Source organism: Rhipicephalus sanguineus, chromosome 1 (assembly GCF_013339695.2).
Source record: "Rhipicephalus sanguineus isolate Rsan-2018 chromosome 1, BIME_Rsan_1.4, whole genome shotgun sequence".
In the NCBI taxonomy this organism is placed as follows: Eukaryota; Metazoa; Arthropoda; class Arachnida; order Ixodida; family Ixodidae; genus Rhipicephalus; species Rhipicephalus sanguineus.
In genome coordinates, this window is record NC_051176.1 from 125,240,777 (window position 1) to 125,263,787 (window position 23,011).

The window sequence follows — 23,011 nt, forward strand, 5'->3', positions numbered from 1 at the left end:
TATCAGCTTGAATACGAATGAGGCGTTTCTCCTAAATGCGGTCCACCCTGTATATGTGAGACTCAAAAAATCTAACTCTTTTTTAACTATGAGTGCAGCTGATGGTACATTTACACATGTATTTCCATATCACACCCTCTCGGCTGCCTAATTATTTCCCTTGTTAACCCTTCCTCTCTTCCTGTCTGTAACTATGCAGCCAACAATACTATTCAGTTTGCAGCCACATTCTCAACAGTGTATTGACAGATACCTTTCTATCAGACACTTTACTTTATTGTCAATGCTAACGTCACTTATGCAATGCCCACAACTAACGTGAAATTCGGTTTGCTAAAGTGGGACGTATAGTCGACATAAGGCACTTTAGCGCAATAAAGGAAACAAAACAACTAAGCGAGAGGAGAAGAAAACAGTGGACATGATACCTTCTCTGGATTGTGAGCTTTTGTCTGGGTTTGGCAAACACTTAATCATTCCCCTTACTAAAGCTGAAAACTTACTTCAGACAAGGCAGAGCTCCAGCGGCACTCGTGCCAGCCACCTTCACCTCCTGCACTGGCAAGGCAATCGGCACAAGACGTGTGCTGGCTGCAGCGCTTGGGGCAGGGCCGCGGAGGGTTTGACTCCACGGGGAAACTCGATGCATCTTTCAGAGTTTTCCCCACACAGGTCCAGTCAAAGATTGGACGAACGTTTACAGTGTGGCCAAGTTCACCTGCACAAAGCCCAACAGCACAATTTTCATCTGCAACTCTACAACAGCTAACAGAAAGGATATCCCCTTTCCAAGTTCACCTGCACAAAGTCCAACAGCACAATTTTCATCTGCAGCTCTACAACAGCTAACAGAGAGGATATGCCCTTTAAAGGGGTATTCACACGAGGGAGAAATTCGCGGGGGACAGGGGGGATTGCGGATCACGTGACCGCGATGTCACGGATTAGTGAGTGGGCGCGATCCCCCCCGCACACCCTCGGAGGACACGGGGGCCTTTTCCCTGACAGGACAAACGATCCCCCGGCGGTGGGGGATATAGCGGAATTTCGGGCTCTTGTTTGGCCACAATGTTGCACTTGCTCCTGCAGGGAGCAGCAGTGGGTGTCTAGTCTGCAGCTCGTAGTCAGCAGCTGGTGAAATGGGGGGTACAAGCCACCAGAGTAGTCTGGTAACACTGGGCTCCCCCTTCGTTCGCCTCATCCGTGTGAGTGGGAGACATTTGTGGGGGATTCTCCTCGCAAGCGGACGTCACTAGGCTCTGCCTTTATCCCCCGAGGATTTGTCCCCCGTGTGAATACCGCTTAAAGGTCTGTAATATGCATAAGTTATTAAGTTTGCAACCATACTGAACATACCAAACACTATTACCATCCGACAGGAATAAACTTTTTGGTAAAAACAATGAGCAACATTAAAGGGACACTAAAGGCAAATAACAATTTATGTCAGAGTGAAAGCTCAATGTATGACAACATCTAAAACGGCAATATTATCAACAGCAGTGCCCTACTTACCGAGAAATTAAGCTAAATGTATCACACGATGACTGCCACGAGCGGCACATTTTGGAAATGATCCCGATGACGTGAGAGAGTTCGACTACAATTAATCACTCGTAATCAAACTAGCTGCAATAAAAAAAGAACCTTCCGTGCATCAAGAGACGTAATAAAATGCTGCTCGTTCGTTTCTGTTTGATTCATGGAAAAAAGAACCTTTTTGGCGTTGCCATGGGGAACGGCGTGCATGGTTCAAAGGTTCCATTTTCACCGAACTGCGCTTCGCCCGGCACCCTGCTTCGCTCACGCGGTCGCGTCTCAGTGGTATTTTCGGTATCGCGTACTGCCGCATGTGTTTTGCGTGCTCGTGAAAGTCGCTCTTACAGAAAGTTCGACAAAATTCCGCATGCATGTGATGTTGCCTGACGCCCGAATGGTGCACGCCGCCAGTGCACGCCGTCGCGCAATAAAGGTGGGCAACGTTGGGCACGGCAGCAGTGACGTGAGAAACACCCCTTTCAGGTGGGTGATTTGAAGTGCGCTAATGCGATGCGGACCACTAAAACGTGATTTTATTTCAAAATAAGCACTTCCTTGGCACAAAAGTAGCACTACGAGGTTTCTGGACCTTTACTTCAACAATCAACGTCGACTTAATATTTCCCTTTAGTGTCCCTTTAAACTATTTGAGCATTTTCCAAACTAAATTAAGTGTCATCACTGCAGTCCATTAGAGTTTAATGACCCTGAAGAAGACTGTAGAACACTGCCAATATGTGCAACCGCATGTGCTCACAAAGATTTTTAAAACATTCTTAAAGACAGTGCAGTAGAGAAAGAGGAGGGGACATTGTTTAAATGCCTCAAGCATTAAAACAGAGCAAGTCACTAACCTCTTTATGAGTGAATAGGAAAAATGTGCGTAAGTTGTCCATCCTAAGTTCCCTAGATAAAAAAAGTTTTTGAGGTAATGCCACTGATTTATCTCGGTGCCGTCCTCTTCCCCCTCACCTCTACTGTCCATTTCCCCCTTCTTTCGCCTCTAATTTATGCATTCCTGGCACGCGGTGTTCAAGACGGCTAGTGGTGACCAATATAATTTTCAGGAAGGTTCAAAACTAGTGTGCATGCGCCAGCGAACCAGTCGGATTTTTTAAGGAGTGGAGGGTGTAGAGTTGTCCAAGAAGTCAGACAGTGCTTTATTATACTCCATCTCAGTAGTTCCTTGCAGCACTTTGGAAGCTGCAAGACCCTTAAGCCAGTAGGTTGGGCATGATGTGTTCATCTGCGCCACGTGGTCTCCTATCTCTTCCCTGTCCTGTCAATACATGGTCCCCTGGTGCGTTTATGCAACAAATGTTCTGGCACTAACAACATAAGCTGAACTTACATGAATGCAACAGTGAGTTTTCCCTTTATCTATAATTTTTCTCAGCAGTGCCTTGCAGTCATGTTAGCCAACAGGGGGGAGGATGGTGACACCCTCCCAAATATGTTCAGCCATGTTGCATTGTCTGCTTGGCACCTAGTTGGTGCCTGTTTGCCAATGTCTTGACGTACCATATTAGAGCAGAGTAGTGAATTAACAATGCACTGATTTAGAGCATTCCGTATCGTCATATCCTTTCCAAGAAATAATCTTGAAGCTAAAGAAAAAAAAGAAGCATAATATTGACACCATTATGCCATAAACGGTGGCACTGACGTGGTTGACAGAACACCCTTAACCCCTCGAGGGTTTTTGCCGTACATGTACGGCAGAAGCTTCCTGGTACCAAAGGGTTTTCGTCGTACATGTACGGCATAGCGTTTATTTTTAAAACGCGTGCCCTTTTCGAACCTTTCTCTTGCTTGGCATGTGCTGCCACACTTCGGAATACGTGGAATTTTTTTCATGCACCGATGTCTCTTCGTTGCACCTTTTTTTTGCTTAACAAAACGGCGCACCGGCTATCGCTCGCCCATCCGAGCACGTTCGGGGTGTAGCTGGTTTAAAGTGCGCGCCTTTTTCGATCATTTCTCTTGCTTTGCACGTGCTGCCACGCTTCGGGAATACGTGGAATTTTTTTCGTGCGCGGATTTCTCTCTGTTGTTGCTTTTTTTATGCTTTGCAAAACAGTGCGCCGGCTATCGCTTGCGCAACCGAGCGCACCCGTGGCGTGGTTGGCTGGTTTCAAATGCGGGCTTTCTTCGATGATTTCTCTTGCTTGTAATGTGCTGCCGCTCTTCGGGAATACATGGAATTTTTTTATTGCGCCGATGTCTCTCCGTCTTTTTTTTTTTGCTTTCCAAAATGGCACGGCGGCTTTTAGTTGCGCATCAGAACGTGCACACGGTCTGGCTGGTTTTGGTTTCGTCCTTCGGGTGGTTTTCGCTTCTTGCGCCCGCAAAGCTGATGGCTGTTTGGTTTCTAATCTCTCAAAGGGCGACCGCGTGTTACTCTTTTGTTTATTGCTCCCCGGGGCTCGATTACATCTGTTTCCGTGTGGCGCTAAATTACACAAACGCCGCCGCCATGATTGCAATTCCTGTTTTGGGGTCTCGGAAAAACTAACTACGTCTCGTTGGCGATAAGACGAAGGATAACTGTAGCTTTTTCACTCGTTTTGCTTTCCGGACGGGCGCACAACCATAGAGTTTTCTTCCGTGCGCTCACTGACGCAGTTTGCTTACGCTAAGGAAGCGCGCGCCGTTTGGTCTGCTGCCAGTGAGTCGAGCAGCGATTCTTCTGATGCGGACTATTCCCCAAGCGGCGAATTAGAATCTGATTCATTGGATTTCAGTTTGTCAGACGAGGATTTTCTGACGAGTTCAGACTCGTCAGAAAAAAACTTACGTGTTTTTTTAGGATTTTGCTTGATTTTACTATGAATAGACCATGTGTATGTAACAACAAAAATGACTTTTTTGTCAGTTTACGGTCACGAAAAAAAATTTTAGACAATTTTTTTTCTTAAATAGAATCATCTTGAGATTTCATTTCAGCAATAAAAAAATTACACATTTTTGGACTGGATTTCGCAAAAAAATTCGACCCTCAAAGGGTTAAAGGGGCCTTGCAACACATTTCCAAGTAATCATCGAATGGCTCCATTAAAGGAGTTTATTGCCTCACGAATTGACTGCCGCTAAAATTTTTAGAATCCATCAAGTATGAGCGGAGTTGCAGGGATCTGTCGCACATTTTAAGCCCTATCTCTCTCCTTTTGTACCAGCACGCACGCTGAAAGCTACGTGTGTGTGTGTGTGGGGGGGGGGGGGGGATATGACGAGGGGGCAAGAAGCTACGTCTATTTTAGGGTGTGTCATGACCTTGAGCATTTTTCTTTTCTTTTTTTTTCTTCGAATGTGCGGCTTACCTTCAGTGTGATCGCGAGTGCGTGCGCGGGCACGTCGTGGCATCCCGTGGCAGCCGCGGTTAACTATGCAGCTGACGATGCTCAAATCAGCCAATGGCCGTGGACTTTGGGTTTATGGCGCAGTCATTTGGGTTTATGGCATCATTTGTCGAGAGAAGAGCGAGCGTTCCTAGCTGACTGAGAATTAACTGTAAATTCTAGGCCGCGTGCTGCGCTGTAATGTTTAGCTCACATGTTCTCAGAAGCCTTGACTACCAATTGGCAGCCTTTTCTGACCATGCTGAAAAAGTGTTGCAGGGCCCCTTTAAGAATTTTCTACATGCAAGCTAGTTAGGCTTGTGCGAATAGTAAATTTTAGGTTCGAAGCGAATTCGAAGCGAATAGTTATTTTGGTCGAATAATTTCGAATCGAATTCGAATGTGTATATCACATACTATAAAGAAAAACGAGCATATTTGTCATGACTCAACCAACCTGCGCAACGTTTTTTTTATAATTGTAACAACGCATGTGCAAATGTCATTCTTTTTGGCTCAAAGGAAGTGGAAGAAACTTTGAATAGGTGCAGGATTTAGCTTTTGGTAGAATGCAAGTGTAACCTGTAAAATGTGTTACATTTTAAAATTTATTATACTTGGAGCATATAAGCCGGTATAACAAGTTTTAAACTTAAAAAATGGTGAATCAATGTGAGGGTAATATGTTCATTTAACCTTGAAGTGGGGCTTCGCGGCAGTGCGGATTTTCCCTGGAAAGGTGTATTCACGGTATAGCACTCCTCCGCAGCAGTGAAACCACCTTTACAGGAGCTTACAATCGAACAGTGCGGATTTTTTCTGGAAAGGTGTATTCACGGTATAGCACCCCTCCTCTGCAGTGAAACCACCTTTACAGGGGGGTTACAAGCGGACTAATGTACACTATTCGTTCATTTCGAATACTTCGAAATTTTCAATAATTTAAATTCGAATCGAAGCGAATTCGAATACTGTATTATTCGTTCGAATATTCGAAGTGCTCGAATATTCGCACAAGCCTAAAGCTAGTGCATTGAGACACTTGATGCGTTTTCATTTCACCACAGATATATTGGCTTCCACCAGCTCGATGCCACGTCTGCATCTTGTGCTGCAGCAATTCACATAATGCTTTGCCAGCATTATGCTTAGACATTTCGAGTTACTTCATCAATGAAGAAGACCTTCTTCTTCCATTTCATGCAGAAACCCAGGATCCAGATTTAATTGTTATAAACAATAATGTGGCATGACAACACTCTTAAAGGGGTCATGAAGCACCCCTTGGACTTGTTGAAAAAACACATCCCGCGGAAATCTGACACGACTATGAACTGCTTTGCCAAATATTACAGTCGTGTGCACCGCGTAAAGGCCACAAGCGGAGCGCAAAGTTGCCGTTTCCTCAGGCACCCTCTTTTCAAACAGAGGCCGGTTCTCACTCTCGTCGGTGGGCGGGGCGTCTGCCCGTTTACGTCGTGGATCTGCCTGTTTACGTCGCAAGAGACATAGCATGCTTATTGGCCGATAGCCGACGTAAATTGAGAGCGGCGTTCGGATCAGATGTGCTTCTTGCCGCGGGGTGCCGCCACTTGCCGGCACCGCACTCCTCAGTACACGGTAGCCGCACTTGCGCACGTGAATCTCAGCGGGAGAGCGATCGCGTTTCATGACGCGCACTGACGTAACTTCGTTCCCCCGTGCCATCCCTCCCTGTGTAGCTTCCAGTGCGCTCGTGGGCACGAGAAAAGAGAGAAAGCGCTGGGAGTGTGCGCCAAACCCCCGTAACTCTGCTCATACTTGACGGATTCGAGAAATTTTTGCGGCAATCGATTCGGGAGGCAGTAAACTCCGATACTGAGGTCATTAGATCATTACTTGGAAAAGCGGTTCATGACCCCTTTAATAAGTGATTGATTTCACCAAAGAAGACACACAAATGTTTATGGTGCAGTGGCTGCTCATTGTTATATTCAGTATATTGTTCAAAATGGTATTGTTATAAGTGGGTTAGACTGTAACTTGAAATATCAATGATGTCAAAGCCTACCAGATCTCACCACAAGAAAAGGGAAGTGAACGAACAGTAACAGGTGTACTTACTTGAACGAACCACTTGTCGAGTCCACATGCAAGACCCAAGGTCTCGGCATTTCTCACACTCTGAGGCAAGGCAAGAACGAAGTGGACACTGAGCAGGTTCTGAAACAAGTGGGTGTCTGATCCCATCACAGCCAATGGGCTTCTCACATGACGACTCCTCTGCCCTGAAGCAGCGTCCCTTACGACAACCTAAGCACCAGTTGCATGTCTGAAAGACACACAGAGGAAGGAGATGAACAAAAGAAAATTTATTTCCTAACTTAGGTCGCTTATCAATATGTATAACGAAAGACAAGCTTTATCTGTGACAATGTACCACTGCACTCAGTACCAACCACCTAGTGCAGGAGGTGAGAACAACTTGCATTCATTATTTTAAACAGGAAAGAAAGTGTGCCACAATACTCAGAAATTACCTTAAATCTGCCATGAATGTCAGCTTTCAAGGCTTTACATGTTTTGCAGCTATTAGGTATCAAAAGCATATTCTTGCCATAAGTGCATGTCACTCCATGCAGTTCTACTGCAACTGTGTCACAGCAAATGGAAGCCCCAACTACTAGTTCATTTCAAGCAGTGGTAGTTTGATTGAAATGATCAGAGAAACAGGGGAAGGAAAAGGAAAGGCACCAATCTCAAAGCTCTCATTATTCAATGGAAATATATTGGCCGTAAAAAAACATGGAACATTACAGAAATGAAAACATGCATTACCACTTCAACTGGCCTGCATCAGAGATGCAATCTTGCAAAAAGGGTTTATTTGCGAGAGCGAGGAAGCAAAAATAGTAATCCGATCCAGGTTCCTACGGCTCAGTCTGTTGTCACCTAGAATAAGCTCAAACAGACCAGAAAAATGGACTGACACATAAACCCTTCACGGGTCAAATCTTTCTGCCAAACGCAACCTGACAGGCTCGATTTTTTTTTTTACATGACATTTAAAATCTTCAGAGTGACATTTAAAAAAAAAAAACCCTAATTTGTTTATTTTTTTTAGAGTGACCATAAAGTGAAAAAAAAAAATTACTTCCCATAGGTATAGATGCAGTGTTTATTGATGGATAATAAAAATGAGAAAAACTTTACGAAATAAAAAAGTACTATATGGAATGGAATATACATGTTTCACAGGTTGAAGAAAATGCACGCACCAGATTACTGTCACCTTTGTACCAGTCAAAATTGCCATACTGTGCCGCTGTCAGCAACTGTGAAGTTGCTCCTTGGTTGGACTGTGAACGTGAATTGGTTAACAATTACACGTCACAATGGCTGACATCCAATACAACTGATTGCGATTTAGCTTATGGGCATTAGTCTTAATGGAAGGAATTGCTGCTTGACTCATTTGCAACAGAGAAAGTGGCACACACAACATTAGCGTAATCACTACGTATGTGAGTGCACACAGGAAAAAAAGTTCTATTGTTGATTGCCTGTCAGAAAAACCAAACTAGTGAAAAACTTCCAGTAACCCTTCATCTTATCGCCGCTGAGAGGCAATCAATTCTTGTAATTCTCTAGAAAGAAAATGCAGAGGCGCAGCAGCATCCCTTATCTATTGTGGCATTGTCTGCTTGTACCAACACTCGCCTGCGAACCACTAAAATCGCACCTGGCGGGCAATAATTGAGCAAGTATCAAGTGGTAACCTTCTCATTGAGAGATTAGAAACTATACAGACATCAGTTTTTGTGTAGACAATAAATGGAAGCTGCCCACAAGACAAAGCAAAACTAACCGTAATGTGCCCATGCATACGTGGACGTGTGAGCGATAGCCAACATGTTGGTGGGCCTAAGCAAACCTCAGAATAGAAACTGAAGGTCAACAGCGGAAGAAAACAAAAACTTCTGTGCTTGCAGGGTGATAGCACTTGCTGGGCAAAAAATAGAGAAAATTGGCATGTTCTTCAAACATATAGATGGTGCTACAAATGTATGGCATTGACCATTAGGAGCTTGGGCGCTCTGTAATATTTAGATCAACGACCCTCAAAGGGTTAGAGGTTGCACTCACATGTTGTACGCTGGGATGTGCTGGCCATGAGGCCAAACAATCCTCACAATTGTTGTACTGGTAACAGGTGCGGTTCCCAAGCCAATCTGCATCACAGACTTTGCCTTGAGCCACCTCCAGCGTTCCTCCTCGATGATGGATACAGCTGTTTGGATAAATGTTCAAAGCAGTCAGTTAAGGACACTGCTGTAGAGTTATGTGGTCAGTTTGCTTTGCCAAATAGTATACAACATGCCTGCTGCAAAGAAAAATTCAGCAATTTTGTGTGGGATTCCTTCAGACAAGTATGGTTAATGCTATTTCTGTGCATCCATTCGGTATAATGAACATCCTTATTTGGTATCGATAATGTCTTTTTCAGGCTGCAATCCTCCTCACTTCATGCTTGTCTGACAGTGAGTGTAGGGGCAAAGAATGTCATAACAAGGTCACCTGCAGCATTACTGTGGCCAAACTCAACACTTTTCAGTAACCATTTTACCTGACGAAAACGTTTCTAGTTAAGCTTATAAGAACATTCCTTGTTACTCCCAGTATACAATATTCTTTGTTGTATACTGGCAGGTGACGCTACCACAAGTAGTTGCCAATAAGTTGTTAGTATTTCTGGGTCTGAGACATGCACAGCAGTTTCTATAGTGTGTTGCTGCCAACATTAACTTTTTCAAAAATGACTGATGTCATCATGGACTAATGTGGCTTACAGAAATGTTAAATATAGATGCCAGGTTAAGGAGGACATTCATATTTATTTATTGTCAACCGAAACTAACTTCACACCACATTTATTGCTGGCTCTGTCACATGTCTGTTGTTTTTGTTGCACAATTGGTTTTCTTTTCTTAGCAGCTTATAGTTTTGCATAGTCGGTGTTGCCAACTTCCATTGAGGTTGTCGTTAAACACAGAAAAGAACTTATAAACATTTGTTAAATTTTGCTAGAATGTTGCAAAAACTGTTGAGTTAACTTTATATATCAGAGATACTTTTGTAACTGCATAACATACACAGTTCTATTGTAACACACCTGCTAAAACATTTTCTGTTCCTCCACTTTCCATGCCAGTAAGAAATATGCAGTTAATTTACCAGCAGAGTGTAGAGCCCTTTTACATTACTCATGTATTTAGAAAACAATGCATGATGACAGCTGAAATATTGCATATACCTTCACATTGCGATAAAAATCCAGCCCGGTTCGAGTGAATGTGAGTCACCTGATTTTTCTAGCACAAAGAAGTCCTTCCTGAAGCAGGTTTTTAAACTTTGGTGACACCAAAATGTTGCTAACTGTTCTGTCATAGTACTACAAACTACAACAGATTGCTAAACAAAATAATTTCTTGTTAAACATACGAAAGAAATCTCTAATAAATCAAATGACAAAATTACTGAAATGACGATACTGTGCACAGCCATATGAGGCCAACAGATAAAGCTTCATTATCTATTAGCTTCATGTTGCTGTACTATAGTGTACCAGAATAATTTTCTAGTGGCGCGGGCATGACAGAGGGACAGTGGAAAAGCTGATGCAAACGCGAGTAGGTGCTGTCGGCAATGCTGCTGTGTCTTTTCCTAGCAGCCACTGCGTGGTCAAACTATGCTATGTATGCAATGCAACTGCTTGCTTCGTGTGTTTCTTGATTGGTGTTACCTCCAACATGGCTGTTCTTGTGAAAAACGGTGGAGGATTTCAAATAAATGTCTCCTTACATGTACTGTAGCACAGGAGGTGTGATTTGATTGGCAACACTGACAATACGATGCCAAAAAGAAAGGCTGGCATGCATTTCTTCACTTCGGGCTGCCATATCGTATATCTGGCCACTCTGAAATCGCAGCTGTTCGCCACTCAACCTTGCATGCAGATATTTTGAATGAATTAGTTGTCAAAGCAATACAGCAGCCTTAACTTGGCTGCCCTGACCACTATGAATACACGACATCTGTACTTCCTTGTGCCAGCAGGCTTCAAAATATATTAGGCCAGTGCATCTAGAAACCTGTGGTGCTAAGTGTTTTTCATTATTATTGCAGAAGGATGGCTTTGTTTTTTATTACTTTGTGAGACATATGTTTGATTATGCGTTCAAAAAAGTAACAGCAGTGCTTTGGAGTTCCTTTCATGACAAGCTTGATGTAAATACTTATTTTACTTTCAGATTTGCATTTATTTGTTGCAGCCATAATTTGTTTGATTCCTAACATACAACCCATGTAATGTTAGAAATCCAGGCCGTTGTGTCGGCTGATGTTTCATTTGTTCATTTTTTTGTGCACATATTTATTTACGACTTGTGTATGGATACTGGCTCTAAACATAATGGCACATGCCCAGTGCAGTCAACTTCTTTGTGGTTGTTTGCATAATTACACCTTCTATATCAATAACAGAACAACTTCCTACTCAAATAGGAACAAACAAAGTGCCAAGCGAAGATGCCCTTGGGTGTTTGTTTGTAGTTGCACCATTGCAATAGTGAATAAATAAAAAAAAAGTCACAGTTTTGCTGCAAAGGTGAAGCAATGAATGCAATAGCAACAAACTGGAATGTCATAAAAAGAAAGGCTAGCAGCTCACTCCTTTAGCAAACACAGCCACTGCAGCGAGCAAAGTGACCTTCGTGCAATCTGTGGCTTCAACACAAACTTTGCGATGAAAGCACAACACGTGCAAAGCTCCCCCCTCAAGAGATAAGCGCACCAGCACAGGCGACCACACCCTGTAGGACCACTCTGGTGAAAGATGGGACGGGTGACGCCCTTTAAAGTGCACTCTATGGCCGTTTGTACCATCTTGCGGGTGATACTGAACAAACCTCTGGCCCGCTGAAGCACCTCAGGGACCTGTGTACCACCTCTGGTAAATGGTGTATATAAATAGCTCCCGTGCTGGAGGATGTATGCGTTCGCTGCTGAGTGGTTTAATGCATCGCGCTGTAGAACGAGTGGTCGCAGGTTTGAATCCCTGGTCGTGCGCTTTGGAAAAATTTTCTTTTGGGCTATTTTTCTTTGTGGGTACTATATATATATCTATAAATACTTATAGATGTATGGAATGGCATGGCAGCGCTGACGACGACGTTGAGAGCGATGGCAAAAATCCAGAGAGTGTCCACATACTTGCTATCGCAATAAAAACACAATCGTGCCTTGTACTGAGCATCTCTTCAATGGTACCAATTGAAGTTGCAGATGGTGTGGGTGTATTAGAAGGAGCTAAATCATTCGGAATACGTTTGAGCATGTACGTGCAAAATATTATAGTTAAAAAGTTTAATTCTGTAATTTAATATTCAAAAACAATGTGTTATTAGGCACAGTGTAATGGAGGACATTCAGGTAAACTTTGACCACCTTGATTTCTTTAATGTGTACACAATGGATGGGCGTTTTTGCATGTCACCATCAGCAAATATGCAGCCGCTGAAACTGAGAGTTGATACCCCATCCTTAAAGCATATTGACAAAAAATTCTGAAGGGGAGATAGCTTGTGGGACAGATCTGTGTGGACACACATGCATCATCTACGAAATATCAACGGCTAATATAGCCTAGAACATATTTAAAATCAATTTTAAAGAGCATGTTGCACCACTGCACGCAAAATGTGCCTTTGGTTTTTGTGTAAACAGCCAACTGCCATCTGTGTCATGAGTTTGTGTTGGCTGCAATGATCCTTGTGAGCGCTCTCTCCCAGCAGACCTTTTCAAGAGAAAGAGGGGGCACACTTACACGGGAGTACAAAGGCTGATGTACTTGCCTCGGCAGTGCATTTTTGGGGGGTCACACATATTTACAACATCTCAGAGGGGATTATAGCAGCACCCAGGAAGCCTTCGTTGAAAATAGTTGTCAACACGGTGCTCATGTGCATGCGGTTTTGTGTGCTCATGTAGCCAGCTACGTTTACATGAAAACCACCCTGGGTCCCGCCTCACTCGGCGCTCTCTGAAACTGAAACTGCGACTGGGCGCTATAAAACCATCACGTGCTCGAGCAAACGAGCTTTCCAGCCATGATAAGTGGGCCGTTAGAGGGGTTATTGCAAAAAAAAAAAAAAAAAAAAAAAAACCCAACAAAAACCCAAGACACAAAACTTTTGTGTCAGCGCTCCTTTAAGTAGAGCAATCCCAAAGCAACTACACACCACCATTACAGGCTATTTGCACAAAAACTGTCTGTATCGTAATAACCATTTTATCTAAATGGGCTGATAAAATAATGCCATTGAAACAAGCTATGCCTAGATATGCTAGACTCTGGAGCACTAGACAATCAAAAGAAGCTCAGTGAAGAGGAGACTGTGAGAGGTGATAATCACAAACACACTGCTTGGTGCAATCAAAGCACTGGGCTGCAGCTGACTATGCTGTCCTATAGCTAGCACAGGAAGTTGACATAAGGGTACCAAGTGGTGTTCACAGACATTTTTAACACTTTACTTTGTTGAATATGATCATCTTCGGTAATAATTCAAATTTTATCGTCGTGAAGGACGCCTAGAAACACAGATTGTCTTGAAAGCAGCGGTTATGACAACAGCTGACCCGCTAGAAAAAGTCGCAGTAGTGACAACTGGTGGCATCAACGAAAAGGGACATGCTCACTCCCTCCCACTTGTGTCACTATGACGTTATTCTGGTAGGCCAAAGCTGTGACTAATGAAAATCGGGCCTCTTGGTTACTCTTGTCATTCAACCCTGTGTATGTTGGGTATTATTTCCTTTCTGCTATGCTTTTTGTGTGTAACCAATGGTGTATAGTATTAAATTCTACCTTTAGCTTCTTTCATTTATAGTAGCATCGAGTTGCCATGGTTGTTTTCTGAACTGTGCACAAATTTTGTCTTATTTCAGTCAATGGACTTTGTATTAATACTAGTACCCTAGGCAACTATGTACTAGTTGTCCGAACAAATTAATATTAAAATGAAAGTCAACAGACCCCTGGCTGGATAAGCATGGAATACTACCGTGGGACTTTCCCTCACAGCATAGTAGTCCCACACACAATCTTTATGATGTTTTAGGCTATGGGGCTGCAATGTCAACTAGTCCTAATCTCAAAGAGTAGCCTCATCCAAGCGAGGGCCCCAGTGAGACCAGAAAAACTGATGGTTCTGCCACTCCCTCTTTCAATGCTTGTTTCCTTCTCTGGCGTCCTTGCTGTATGCCACTCTCATCAATGGTAAGTGTCACAATGAGGCTTCAAATTGGGGCAAAAAATACTGAAAGGGCGAGGAAGCATGAAGCTTGGCAAAAAAATAAAGTGACCCTGCTGTTAGAGCACATGTTATGGCCCGTAGGATGCCGTTGACTCTCAAACAGTTAAGGTAGCTGGGTCAAAGAGAATACAAATGAACAAAAGGTACCACCTCCTTTCACATATGGTGACAAAAGGCCAACAGTCAAGTTGCGACAAGAGTAATGAAACTAAAGGGCTCAATTTCTAGCAAGAAAAATTTGTAACAACTTCATTATGGGAGGTTGGTTACAGGTGATAATAAACATGAAAAACACTTAAAATAACTTCTTACTAACCTTGGTGGAACTGCCCTGGCGCTAGAGTAGCAGTGTGTGATGACCCCATGGGCATCTTGAACAGCACAGTATGAACAGCCAACAGAGCGCAGACATCCAAGTCTGCTATGCGAGAAGAGGGCACACAAATCCCGGGGAAGGGTCACGCGCTGCAGCCGTACTGATGTCCCGCCCAGTATATACAGTTTGCCTTGGAGAAGGGTTGCTGAGGCACCTACTAGAGCTGCTGGCTGCTCACCAACTAACTGCACATCTGCAATAAACATGATTCCTATCATTCATATATATAAGAGCAAATTCAGAGGGACCACTCTGCTCTTCCTGCTGCAAGAAGGTGCATGCATCGTAAATGCACTAAGTTCTGATGTGAGCATAAACACTGTGCTAATGAAAGAAAACAACCAGCTGCCACTGGCATTGTTTGGCACGTCCAAAGATTTTATAATTTTTTATAAGATTTTTATAATTACCTCGGGTAATTATTTTTGAAGTTTAAAACCTTGTTGTAAGGGCTTATATGCGCTAAGTATAGTAAATTTTAAAACTTAACATATTTTACCGCTTATAACTTGCACCCTACTGCTATACAGGTTTTGCTTTATGTTGCTTCCTCAGTTCGAAACAGAAACGTGACATCCGCATATGCCTTGTTCCAATTCTTGAAAATATTGTGCAAGTCAGTTGGGTCATGACAAAATGCTCATTGTTCTAAAATAATATGTGATATATATAGGCTTGTGCGAATAGTGAATTTTAGATTGGAAGTGAATAGTGATTTGGTTGAATAATTTTGAATTCAATTCGAATGCAGTCGAGTCCACTTATAACGATACCGTTTATAACAATATATCGGATATAACGATGAACAACGAGGGCACCGTCCACTTTTGTATGCTTTCTACAGTAAAATAAACCGCTTATTATGATGCTCCAGTGCCGCGATATCGGACACAGCGATTGAACCCAGCTACAGCATGCGCCGAAAATGGATCTCTGCGCCGACGGCATGTGCCATGATGCGCTTTGCACACTCTCCACCCCCTCATAAAGCGAGTCGACTGCGTCACTTACGAGGAAGCAAGAGGAGGAGGAGCTTTCGTTTCGAACTTCTGTCCCAGAGCCACCGCTCTGGCCTCGTCCGTGCGCCCAGTCACACCAACATTAGCTCGCACTGCTTGCTCGCGCACCCGCGTGTTGTGTGCGCCGTGCTTTTACTGTCTCCACAACTGTCTCCGTTTTACATTTTGCCACGGACGGGGCGTCCCGGAGTCTTGTCAAGGGGTGCCGGAGTCGTGCTCGGTGCTTAATGAAGATGCGTCATGTCTGGACGACTTTCCTCATGCAGACGATGTTGTGGAAACGTCCGAGTGCCTCAGTGATGAGGTGATCATTGCGCGTATACGTGCTGCGGACAGCGGTGAGAGCAACGACTCTGACGACGCGATTGAGCAGCCACCCTGGTCTTTTTTTTTCTCAACCCGCTTATAACAATTATCGGTCATAACGATGGGATTTCCTTGGCACTTGGATATCATTATAAGTGGACTGCACTGTGGTATATATCACATAATATAAAGAAAAATGAGCATATTTGTCATGACCCAACTAACCTGCACAATATTTTTTTAAATTGAAACAAGGCATGAGCAAATGCCATTCTTTTTGGTTCAAAGGGAAGTGGAAGCAACTTTGAATACTATCAGGATTTGACTTTTGGTAGAATGTAAGTGATAACCTGTAAAATACTTTACGTTTTAAAATTTACTATACTTAGAGCATATAAGCCGGTATAATGAGCTTTTAAACTTAAAAGATGATGAATGGATGTGAGGGTAATTTGTTCATTTAACCTTGAAGTGGGGCTTCGCGGCAGTGTGGATTTCCCCTGGATAGGTGTATTCACGATACAGCACCCCTCCACTGCAGTGAAACCAGCTTTACAGGGGGTTACATGCGGCTTGTATATGTTTATTTGTTCATTTCGAATACTGTAATATTTGTTCGAATATTCAAACTGCTCGAATATTTGCAAAAGCTTAGATATACAGTCGAACCCGTTTATAACAAACTCGAAAGTGTCGCGAAAAGTGGTCGTTATATCAGTAGTTCGTTGTATATGGACTCGCCCTTAAAAACGTGCGCTTAGCGGCCAAGCCGTTTTTTTTTGTGCACTTTAGTTAAAGTGCTAACAACCCCTTTGGTGACAAGCTAAGCCTTTTCGCGTCATGAAGCGACGCCCGCTGCGCGCTCACGAGTGAATTAACCGCCTTTGCAAGGAGCCGACACCGTTTCACCGAAGCGCGGTACCGCGACATGAAGCCGATCATCCCTGGCTAGTTGCGTGCAGCGCGTCGCCTACTCGGGTTGCGGAGTTACTGCCGGGCCGCTTGCTGTATGCCGTATGCGCGCGTTTGTACGTTCTTCGTGCTTGCTTCACTCCGGACCGTGCACGGGTGCGGCGACTAGCCTCTTCGTTCAACGCGGCGAAAACAAGTATTTTCCAAGCAACGCGCACTCTACGTCTCCGCGGTGCTCTCGCGGCACTGCACGACGATGCGCGGCGCATTTGAGTTGTCACCTAGTCAAACACGCAGTATACGCTCGCTGTCAGTGCATCGACGTTTCTCGGTGCCCGCGCCGCTCAACAACAGCGAGCTAATTTCGTTTCTACAAAGCGACGTGCACTTTAAAGCGGTCTCGCACGACGCGGCGGCGGCGAACTTGCGAACGGCAGCATGGCTAAGCATGGCGCGCTCGTACCGCCGTCAATCCGCAGTGTACGGCGTAGTACGCCACACGCGCAGCCGAGCAGATATCTACAGATGACTGTGATAAGGTTGTCGGCTATAAGGCATAATGGCACGTTCATCGACGGCCGCCACCTCGCCTTCGCTCTTTTCTGATGCTTATCCGTGAAGGCATCGCCGCAATCGCGTGGAAATCGTTATCACCGATCGACCGGTCTCTGCCGTTATCGGAAAGACGGACGACTTTTCGCGGCGTATTGTGGCGTCTACGAGTTTAGGGACGCAGTGAACCTTTTTGCGATGGAAAGTTATCGCGGTTATCACTTCAATAGCATTTATGCCTTCTTGCGTTCCAAGGCATTGTTTGGTTCATCGCAGGCGGTCGTAGCTGCAGAGAACGGCGTCAGGAAAGGTTACTGTGCGAAAGCTGACCGCAAGGCTTCATGATGCCTACTATTTTTTTTCCCCACTACCATTCTACCACTGAAGAAACGCCTGGAAAGTGAGCGACCTCGCTCGCAGCGTCCGAAATCTGCGTGCGGTGCTCGCCGATCTGGGTATCTTAGTCGCGAGTAAACTGGAGCGGGGCACGCGCGAGCGCGCGCCCCTGTCACGCTTTAGAAGGCATATTTTAACTTTTTTTCGCTTTGTATGCACCATATTTTTACCGCGACCGTGTCTGAAGTGTTCGTTGTAAAAGTAGGAGGCTTTGAAAAATGTTCGCTATATCTGGACGCAGCTTCAATGGTTAGCATAGGAAAATCGTAAGTGCACCCAAATATGGTCGTTATAACCGATAGATCGTTATAAGTGGGTTCGACTGTATATGAACTATTCGGTTCAAAATTATTCGACGAAATCACTATTCGCTTCGAACCTCAAATTTACTATTCGCCCATCCCTACAAAATTCACAAAGCCTAAAAGCACTTACATGCCCCATCAAGTGGAATCCAGTGGTTGCAACTGAAGTCATAGGCAAATGGCTCCAAGATTGCCTCTCCAGAACCATTGCGGCCACCCAGGATAAGCAAAGAGTTTTCGGTTGAGGCTGAAGCATGGAAGTAGCGAGGGGATACCTAGGCAGGAAAGAAAAAAGAAATTGCACGAACATGCATAAACTATGATTACCCCTCTCCCCTCCCCGCTGAAAAAAATGTCCGGCTACGCCACTGCTTCAGCACTGCTATTTTGAATTTTAAATGACCAACACTTGTTGACTGCATGCTTACGAGATTTTTATTTATATGCCCATGAAATCAGTTCCTTTTAGCAAAATCAGCCAAACACTATGATGCTTACCCTAGAGTATGCTGGGTTAGCACGGTCATCAGGTGGCAGGCGAGACCAGCGGCGGCTTGGCATGTGCAGCACGTACAGGTGGTCTGACACCAGCGGCCGATCTACTGAGTACACAATGCCTCCAAACACATAGATGCTCTGCGTTGGTCGATGGTAGTTGCTGGTATGTCCATACACACCTGTATCCAAGATTCATGATGCAATGCTTACAGTAAGAAACGGCAGAGAACATTTTTGCTTGTAAATGCTCAGAGAGATCTTTTTCACAAAGTATAATCCCCCTAATCCTTTTTTTATACAACTAAACCTAGTTGAGAAGTAAAGTTGGACACATTAGCAATCTTCAAAAGGGGCCACCTGTACTTGAAAGACTCATCAGTGGTGTCCTGGACAGAATAAAATAACAACCACTACAAGGGACCGTCAAATGGCATACAAACTTTCAGCTGAGGTCCCAAATTGGAGGGAAATTATAGCCAACACATTCTACAACATGAACTAGACTCAATGTTTAGGATACCGTATTTATTCGAATCTAAGCTGATGTTTAAAAAAAAATGATGTGCGAAAGTGGGGGGGTTGGCTTAGATTCGAGTACAATAACTAAGGTTTTTTTTTTTCTGGCCTTGCGAATTTCGGGGGTCAGCTTAGAATCGGGGCCAGCCTAGATTCGAGTAAATACGGAATTTTAAAAATCCAACACTCACATCACTTCATCAAGGACATCAAAGTATTACAACAGTAGTAGCTGTTCAAATTTTTCATTGAGCTCCTGAGCTCCTGTTTTGATAGTTCACTGGCTCTCTCTCTAGCAAGTTCACTTTTACTGAATGGACACGCTACCACTGTACTACTATACACTGTTGCTCCATTAAACACTTCATCTTAAAGGGACGCTAAAATGAAACAATGAATCAGTTTATACTGAAAAATTATAATCTGAAAACTCTATGGTAATTAATTTTACCACCATAAATCAAGTTCAAAATCTCATTTTTAAATTTCGTGCTGAAACCTCCGAAGGCGATGTTACGGATTTCAAAGTGTTTTACGTATTTTGGCCACATTGGCTCAATGAAATTTCCTGAATCTCTTTTAAAGTCATTTGCCCCCTGAGAGGCCACTTCACTTCATTTTCACTGATTAGGAACTATGTAGGTCCCAGCAGACACCGCCAAAATCCATGAAGTCATGGTGATTGGTGTGGGAACTTCAAGGTGGCGTTGCGAACTGCATTTTCTTTTTGCGCATTTTTTCACTTACCAAGCGTCTTCTCGCGGTAACAGTGGTGCTCATGGCATCGTGAAGCGGTGATTTACTGATGTACACGAAAAATAATTTTTCTTTAGTGTCCCTTTAACTCAAGAAGTCAAACTCCCCCATTAAAAAATCTGTGCGCCCGAAGTAAAGGTATGCTGGGTGTGTCCAGATAAGATCGAACACGAGGTCCCGGTCACCATTCCCGATTGTGATGAAATTTACTGCAGGTCTAGGCATTACACCCAGAACAATGGTTTCGCAGTTAGTTTTGCGAAAAAAAATTTTTGTTCACCTGAAAAAAAAATATACAAATATTGGCCGCAAAAAACGCTTTCCCGCCAATTTCGCGATTTCTGAATTTTGAGCGCACCTAGGGAAAAAACGGTGCACTTCTTCGTCACAATATTTATTCCCCTTAAAGAACAAGTGAAACACAATCTTATGAGGCTATTATTTTCCTTGCTTGTCGAAGCACTTTTGAAGAAAAAAAAATCACAAACTTGGCAAATCGCACAAGATACCTGTATTTCAGGAATTTATTGCTGCAAGCACGTTAAAGTGAGGATAATAAAAATTGGTACATATTAACTTTGATACTTTCGCTCTCTTTTAAAATAATTTGCGTGGTTTTACCGCGCTCCGTTTTACTCGATAATTGGGCTGAAACGTAAGTGATTTACCAAAAACGCCGAACTTTGAAAATAATTTTCTCAAAAAGACCATTTTTAATTTTTTTTAAAATCTCTCTGATTGAAGTCAAGGGCGTCGTCTACCATTGTGCAGAAAAAAACGTTGCATTATTTTGGTTGCTAACAAGTTATAGTGCGTCACGTGTGACCATGCCAGCCTAGCGGCCGCGTCATTCGTTATTGGCTGAAACTCGGATATAAGTTGCTCAAAATACTTATACGTGACATAATCACAAATCAGCAGCTCCACACCAACAAATGCGCAGTCCGGTGTCATGGTTCAGCAAGCTTTGTCTTGCGATCAGCCGCTTGACAAACCCGCAGCAGCGGCCGCTCGATGCTGCAGGCACTCACATTACATGAGTGCCGCTTCGACGGTGGATGAGCTCCGCTTGCGCGTGAAAACTACGCTAAGAGGACGAATGAGATAAGGAATGCATCACTGTGAAAGTTAAAGGCCGTTAAGTGCAAACAAATTTCATAGTATGTAACAAAAACACTGCCGGCGATTTCCCAGTGAGCGCCTTCAATACAGCACGGATGTATTTTTTCCCCCTGCTGTTATGCCCGAAGCCGCATAATATCGTGATAAACGCTCGACTTGCGTTGAATATTCTATCTGCGGACGCACAACATTACAGTATTGTAAAAACGGTTCTTTAATGAAGCAAAGGACTTGGACACACTTCTTTTCACAGCCGGCTGACACAAGTGTTCTGGCACGAGATGAACAACTGCAGTTTGAGTTGCTCGACCATCGGAAGCACGTATGACAGCTTTCTTTAGATGTCAATGGCTTTATTTTGTGTCATATGTTGCTCATAGAATGAACCTAATTATCTTTAGCCCATCAGAAGAGAGAAAGCAACACATGAGCGCACTACTGGAGGCGCTCACTGGGAAATCGCCGGCAGTGTTTTCGTTGCATACTATGACATTTGTTGGCACTTAACGGCCTTTAACTGTCACAGTGATGCATTCCTGATCTCATTCGTCCTCTTAGCGTAGTTTTCACGCACAAGCGGAGCTCATTCGCCGTCGAAGCGGCACTCATGTAATGCGAGTGCCCGCAGCATCGAGCGGCAGCTGCTGCGGGTTTGTCAAGCGGCTGATCGCAAGACAAAGCCTGCTGAACCATGACACCGGACTGCGCATTTGTTGATGTGGAGCTGCTGATTTGTGATTATGTCACGTACAAGTATTTTGAGCAACTTATATCCAAGTTTCAGCCAATAACGAACGACGCGGCCGCTGGGCTGGCATGGTGACATGTGACGCACTATAACTTGTTAGCAACCAAAATAACGCAACGTTTTTTTCTGCACAATGGTAGATGACGCCTTTGACTTCAATCAGAGAGATTTTTAAAAAAATTAAAAATGGCCTTTTTGAGAAAATCATTTTCAAAGTTCGGCGTTTTTGGTAAACCACTTACGTTTCAGCCCAATTATCGAGTAAAACGGAGCGCGGTAAAACCACACAAATTATTTTAAAAAAGAGCGAAAGTATCAAAGTTAATATGTACCAATTTTTATTATCCTCACTTTAACGTGCTTGCAGCAATAAATTCCTGAAATACAGGTATTTTGTGCGATTTGCCAAGTTTGTGATTTTTTTCTTCAAGAGTGCTTCGACAAGCAAGGAAAATAATAGCCTCATAAGATTAAATTTCACTTGTTCTTTAACCCCTTAACTGCTTTGGACGAGCAGAGCTCGTCCTGCCCGAACTGTCCCCTAACTGCTTTGGACGAGCAGAGCTCGTCCTAGCGGAATAGGTACTCCCCTCTAACGTTCAGGACAAGAGGTGCTCTTCTACAGCTTAGACTGCGTGTAATCCACCAGATGGCAGCATTTACTTGGCAATTTATTTTTCTCCTGCGGAAAGAGCGCGGTTTTTGTATGAAAAGATGGCTTGCGGTGGCGGTCACCCATGCATAACTGGCTCGTCAACACGAAAAAGAGGCTTATCATTTTCGTCATCTTCTTCGAGTGATGATCATTCGGATACAGATGTTTATCTCGTGTCCGGAAGTGGAGACAGCGAAGGCGGTGAATTGAGCATCCCCTCCGGTGATGATGAAAACAGCTCGAAAGCGAACATCGCGAGTGCTCGCCAGTGGATTCTGCTTGATGCTCGGACAGTCCTCCTGTGAAGCCTCCTCGCTTTCCATTCTTGGCCATTCCAGGCAAGGCTTTCAACTTGTCATTGCCAGATGACCTTATGGAATATATTCAGCAGTTTCTTCAAATGTGCGTCGTTTGCTCTCGGAAGCGAGGAGAAAACGGGAAAAAATTTAGAAAGGAGACTCGATTTTGGTGCAGGAGCTGCAACAGGCCCTCTTGCGTTAGTCCGTGTTTTGATTTCACTAAGTATGTGGTACAAATATTTTTTTCAACATCGACAAGCTGCTTTTTAGTACAATCAGATTCGAAATCAGCAATAAAAAAATAGTCACTTTTGGTTG

General features: G+C 43.8%; 1 protein-coding gene across 1 annotated transcript in view; it reads right to left on the minus strand.

Moving 5' to 3' along the window:
- LOC119397429 (multiple epidermal growth factor-like domains protein 8) overlaps positions 1-23,011 on the minus strand; it is a 144,269-nt gene that overhangs the window by 29,349 nt on the left and 91,909 nt on the right. Inside the window, exons 21-26 of the mRNA XM_037664857.2 lie at positions 18,598-18,776; positions 18,230-18,374; positions 14,550-14,802; positions 9,003-9,147; positions 6,981-7,188; positions 504-718 (exon numbers count right to left, since the gene is read on the minus strand). Coding sequence (XP_037520785.1) covers positions 504-718; positions 6,981-7,188; positions 9,003-9,147; positions 14,550-14,802; positions 18,230-18,374; positions 18,598-18,776 — 1,145 coding nt within the window. The remainder of the gene's footprint in view (positions 1-503; positions 719-6,980; positions 7,189-9,002; positions 9,148-14,549; positions 14,803-18,229; positions 18,375-18,597; positions 18,777-23,011) is intronic.